Below are 5,406 nucleotides of genomic sequence, written 5' to 3'. Positions count from 1 at the left end.
AGAGGAGATCAAATCAGATAAAGTGTGACCCGACCTGGCCGGCACAGATCCGGTCTCCTCTCGCTCAGATCAGCAACCCTCCACCCACCCGCTGCGAGTCCAGAAGCTCTCTTAAGCAGAGATGTCAGCGTCTCTGCCATCTCTCATCCCTCGCTCCGCCCCACATGCCCGCCGTAGGGACCGTGCGCGGCCGCCGCCAGTCCTCCGGGACCGGGTCCAGGCGGTCAGCCAAAGCCCATGCCCCAAAGTTACCAGTCCTCCTCCCCTGCAGCAGCAGACGCAGACGCCGCCATGTCCTCTCCGGCCCACAGCCGGAACCGGAAATATTCTCGGGGAAGTCGGAGGCGGAAAGTTAAGCGCGGGAGGCAGTGTGGCTGGGGCCGTTTCTAGGCAACCTCAGACTCCGGGTCCTTAGCGGGTCCTGACGGCCAAGCGACGGTTCGGAGGTGCCTTAGGAAGTGCCTATGGGCGGTCCACCGTCTCCCCCGAGACCTCTGAATGCCTTTGTCCTCTGAACCTCTGACTAGTTCTAGCGAGTAAAAGTGGTAACAACTGGAGTCTCAAGAGACCTTCAGTGAGGGTGGAGAAGAATTATAAGTCAGGCAAAGTACGCAGGCAGCCAGAAGGGGCAGTGCTGAAGGCCGAGGCCGGCATCCCTCGGCCTGAGGAGCTTGAAGCTCCTAGGCTGGGGGTGAGAAAAGGGCTCTGGTCTGCAAAGAGCGCAGGCCGGGGCAGGGGGGTGGGGGTGGGCTGGGGTGGTGAGGAGGTAGGCAAGAACTTGGGGGAGGCTGGGAGAGGCAGGGTCAGTGGGCGAGGCTGGATGGAGGTGGGCGGGTGGGTGAGGGTGGGTAGAAAGAGTGTCGGCTGTGGGGAGGGAAGAGGGAGACATGGGGTTGAGTGGGCACGAAGTTGATTTGGGGGACAGGAGGGGACTGAAAAGGAGGGAGAACTACTGGAGGTGCTCTATTTACTTCAAGATCTCCTTTTTTCATCCACTCCACCCTACCATGATTTTGAGGCCTGGATTAATATGAAAAAGAGGAAAAGGCAAGGTTGCTCACATTAACCTTTCTTCCATGCCCGATGCAGGCCTCCCAGATGTGTGGAACTGCCCCTCGAGCTGTAGCTCTTCACCACCATCTCTACCTTCTTCCTTCTGAGGGATCCCGAAACTTCTGTCATGGAAAAGTACCACGTGTTGGAGATGATTGGAGAAGGCTCTTTTGGGAGGGTGTACAAGGGTCGGAGAAAATACAGCGCTCAGGTGGCGAACAAAGAGGGATATCTCTTGGGTGGGATTCCGCACCCCCAACTCCAGTGGAAAATGGGTCTAGAAGGGAAGCATTCATACCAACTTGTATTCCTAAGGCACTGACGCTTTCATACTTATGGAGTATGAGCTCTGAAATTGGATTACTTGGGTTCATATCCTAGCTTTACCACTTTCTAGCTTTAGAACTAGGGACAAGTTACTTAACCCAGGGATCCCCAACCCCGGGGCTGCGGACCAGTACCTGTTGAGCGGCAGGTGAGTGAGTGAAGTTTCATCAGTACTTGCAGCCACTCCCCAGCGTTAGCATCACACCTCCGCTCCACCTCAGATCATTGGGCATTAGACTGTCATAGGAGCACCGGTCCCTGGTGCCAAAAGGGTTGGGGACTGCTGACTTAACCTGTCAGTTTCAGCTTCCTCATCTACAGAGTGAAAAGATAAGAACAGTATCTGATTTATGGGGCTTGAGGACAAAATGTGATATCCCACTGAATGGCTTAGTACAGTGCCTGACACCTAGTAAACAATAATTAAATATTATTATAACTATTAATCTCTATCATACTATGCAGGAAGAAATAAGCCATCTGAACTCTATTCTCTCTCCATTTTTTTCTTCCTTTCATCTCCCCTAAATCCCTTATATCTTCAGTTCTTAGATCAGAATACCTCTCCCAGAATCCACCTAAGGAATCTGTTTGGCAGATGCTATTTCCTCCTAGGGCAAGAGGAGGGGGAGCTTGGACAAGGCCAGGGTACTATGGGGAAAGTGGAATGGGAGACAAACTGTTATGATGAGAGTTGCTCAATCTTAAGTCTCAGTTCTGGAGATCTGATGCTGATGTTTCAGTGGTGTGGTTAGGCCTTGACTCTTCATCTAACCACTGACAGGTGGTGGCCCTGAAGTTTATTCCAAAATTGGGACGCTCAGAGAAGGAGCTGAGAAATCTGCAACGAGAGATTGAAATCATGCGGGGTCTGCGGCATCCCAACATCGTGCATATGCTGGACAGCTTTGAGACTGATAAAGAGGTGCATTCTGGTTTGGGGTCATCTCTCCCCAAGAAGAAGGGTCACAGGGATTTCCCTACCTCAGAATGCATAAATGCAGAGCCATCAGTGCCTTTACCTTCTCCCTTCAGGTGGTAGTAGTGACAGACTATGCTGAGGGAGAGCTCTTTCAGATCCTGGAAGATGACGGAAAACTTCCCGAAGACCAGGTATGTTTCCTGGCTCAAACTTCTCCTCACGCCTGGCTCTCTCCAGGTTAAGGACTGGTAGGGAAAGCTGAGGGCACTGAGAGTCTCTGTTTCGAAAACAGAAAAATATAAGAGCCTAGGTGTATATAGAAGAAGTATGGTGTGACAGCAAAAGTATATCAACTCTGGAGCCAAAATGTCTGAATACAATGGTTAGCTCTGCTACTTTCTTGGGCAAGTTACTTTAGCCTCTTTGTGCTTAGTTTCCTCTTTTTAAAACAGAAATAATAGTACCGTCTATCTCATTAAACTACTGTGAGGATTAATGAGTTAATTCATGTAAAATATTTAAAAGAGTGTGTGACACACAGTATGCAACGTAGTTAGCTATTATTAGTGTTGTTTTTATTTGACACCATTAGGGAAGAAGGGCCAGTGTGGTGGTACCAAAGAGGGCAGGAAGGTATAAAGGTTGTGGTTAAGGCAAGATCTGCCACCAAGACATACTGGTTAGCAGTGGGATTTGTTTGAACAGTTTCCAGCCACACTTATTCTAGGGATTTCTCTGTACTCTAGCAAGTAGGCCACCTTCAGGACTACTTGTCACAGCATTCTATTTCCTTATGAGCACTCATCATTATTGGTAAGTCACCATCTTACTCCTTTTGTTTGTCTTGTTTCTTTGATTACTTCTCTTGAGAAAGGGATTTTGTTTTATTTAAAAACAGGGAACATATTGAATGCTTACTAAGTGCCAGGCACTATTCTGAGCATTATATTACCTTACATGCTTTAACTCATTTAATCCTCACAATAATCTTGTGAGATAGATGGTGTCATTATTGTCACCTTACTCATGATGACTCTGAGCAGCACAAAGTAATTTGCCCGTGGTCTTGCAACTAGTGAGACTCAATAAATTTTCTTTGAATGAATGAATAAATGAACAAATGAAAGAATGCATGAATAGGGGAGCAAGAACTATGGAAGGTATCATGTGAGGTTCTGGAAGAAAGGGAAGGAAGAGAAAAATCACATCAGCTGTAATATCAGGCTTATCAGTAGGTTCCTTCCTCTGACTTCTCCTTTCTTCCTCCCACCTGACTGACCCCTAGGTTCAGGCCATTGCTGCCCAGTTGGTGTCAGCCCTATATTATCTGCATTCCCACCGCATCCTCCACCGAGACATGAAGCCCCAGAACATTCTTCTTGCCAAGGGTGGTGGCATCAAGCTCTGTGACTTTGGGTGAGGACCCTGGCCTTCCATCTCTGCTTCCAGTTCTGCGGGGTGTCTTAGAGCATATGCTTGGCTTACTTGGGCCTCATTTTAGAACCTGAGCTGGAGACTGGGACTCCTACTGAGTCTTTCGGAAGGTGCTCTCTCTGTCCAGGTTTGGGTTGGTTCAGATAATCAGAGGGAGTAATGACCAGATCTAGTTTTTATTGACTATCTTCTCTCTTTCCATTTTAATTCCATCATCTGCAGATTTGCCCGGGCTATGAGCACCAACACAATGGTGCTGACATCCATCAAAGGCACACCACTCTATATGTCTCCAGAGCTGGTGGAAGAGCGACCATACGACCACACTGCAGACCTCTGGTCTGTGGGCTGCATACTGTATGAGCTGGCTGTAGGCACCCCTCCCTTCTATACCACGAGCATCTTTCAGCTGGTCAACCTCATTCTCAAGGACCCTGTGCGCTGGCCCCCCACCATTAGTCCTTGCTTCAAGGTAATGAATACAGACAGGGAGATTGCTTTTGGGTCAGAAACCTGTTTCCCTCTGCTTCTGTTCCTTTTTCCAAAATCTGTTTCCAGAGCTAGGGCAAGTTAGTGAATTAATGCCAAAGCTAGGCCAAGCTGTCTTGCTTTTATAATGCAGGGGTGTATTCTGAGAGGGTGTTCTAAGGTTTACCAAACTTGGGAATAGCAGCCTCTCCTTGGGCCAGACTATCCAGACTATCCTGTATCACAATGGAAATACGATTTCAAGACATCAGAGACAGATACTGGTCATTTTATATACCCTCTATTCCACTTATTTCCTATCAGATGCAATGTCCAGCTGATATCTGGCTTTGCCAACGCAGCTTTCATTTCTCTTCCTGAAAGAAGGAATCTTCAGAGATCTAAATGGCCAGAGCTTAGTGGGGCTAGCTCTGTGATTAGGAGTTGATGATAGAGGTGGTGCCTGCTCCTTTCAGCAGGCTGCAGGAGGGAAGGAGGGAAGAAAAAGAGTTGACCCTTTTTATTTCTTATCTGGGGCAAGATTTGGCTTTCAGTGGAATTTAAATGTAACCTTCTGCCAGGGTGAAATCTCATTATAACTTTGCTTTATCTAAGATATAAAGGGACAGGTTTCTCCCCAACCTTTTTAGCTGGGGAGGCCCAAGTAGTTACTAAAAAGAATCTAAACAATAAAACTTCAGTTGGTGCTTATACATAAGATATTCATTTTCCCTTAGGGCAGATATGCAGCTATCTCCAGCTAGAACCATAGTATACTTAATCACCTTGTTTTAGAACAGTGGTCATAATCTAGTACCATCTATTCCTGTTTCAGGCCCAATTGAGGATTTTCCCAAGGATACTTCATAACAGTGTAGAGACAGTCTCCCTACCCCTCTACCATCTGAAGACTTGCTGAAAGATTTCTGGTTTGAGGGCTCCCAAACACATCTTTACACAATGACATGTGCGTGTGAGTGTGCTTTTAACTGTAAATGCATTTGTTCGTACCCAGCTGTAAACAAACTGCAGTCAAAGAGAGGGCAAAGTGAGCAATGTGGGACTCCTTTGAATGTTTGCTTTCTGAAGATGATTGTGAAGGTGACATCCCTCTCTTCTAGTTTTCTCCTCACTTCTTCACAAAGCTAGTGACATTGAGATTTATGCCTATGGACTGGAATTGGGGCTCCCCAGGAGATGAG

General features: G+C 47.4%; 2 protein-coding genes across 7 annotated transcripts in view; one reads left to right on the top strand and one right to left on the bottom strand.

Moving 5' to 3' along the window:
• RNF25 (ring finger protein 25) overlaps positions 1-401 on the bottom strand; it is a 6,381-nt gene extending 5,980 nt beyond the window's left edge. For both annotated transcript variants that reach the window (XM_011358590.2, XM_011358591.2), the window contains exon 1: positions 253-401. In XM_011358590.2, coding sequence (XP_011356892.1) covers positions 253-293 — 41 coding nt within the window. In that variant the 5' untranslated portion in view covers positions 294-401. The remainder of the gene's footprint in view (positions 1-252) is intronic.
• A 76-nt stretch (positions 402-477) lies between these two features.
• Positions 478-5,406, top strand: part of STK36 (serine/threonine kinase 36) — a 24,421-nt gene continuing 19,492 nt past the window's right edge. For 2 of the 5 annotated variants that reach the window (XM_011358585.2, XM_023529767.1), the window contains exons 1-6: positions 558-691; positions 1,090-1,264; positions 2,165-2,305; positions 2,416-2,493; positions 3,588-3,718; positions 3,959-4,208. In XM_011358585.2, the coding sequence (XP_011356887.1) occupies positions 1,181-1,264; positions 2,165-2,305; positions 2,416-2,493; positions 3,588-3,718; positions 3,959-4,208 (684 nt within the window). In that variant the 5' untranslated portion in view covers positions 558-691; positions 1,090-1,180. Of the gene's footprint in view, positions 692-888; positions 1,048-1,089; positions 1,265-1,450; positions 1,529-2,164; positions 2,306-2,415; positions 2,494-3,587; positions 3,719-3,958; positions 4,209-5,406 lie in introns of those variants that run through there. The other 3 variants (XM_023529768.1, XM_011358589.2, XM_023529769.1) reach the window with 3 other exon arrangements.

The sequence above is a fragment of the Pteropus vampyrus genome, unplaced genomic scaffold (assembly GCF_000151845.1).
Source record: "Pteropus vampyrus isolate Shadow unplaced genomic scaffold, Pvam_2.0 Scaffold42, whole genome shotgun sequence".
In the NCBI taxonomy this organism is placed as follows: Eukaryota; Metazoa; Chordata; class Mammalia; order Chiroptera; family Pteropodidae; genus Pteropus; species Pteropus vampyrus.
This window is presented reverse-complemented; position numbering and strand designations above follow the sequence as displayed.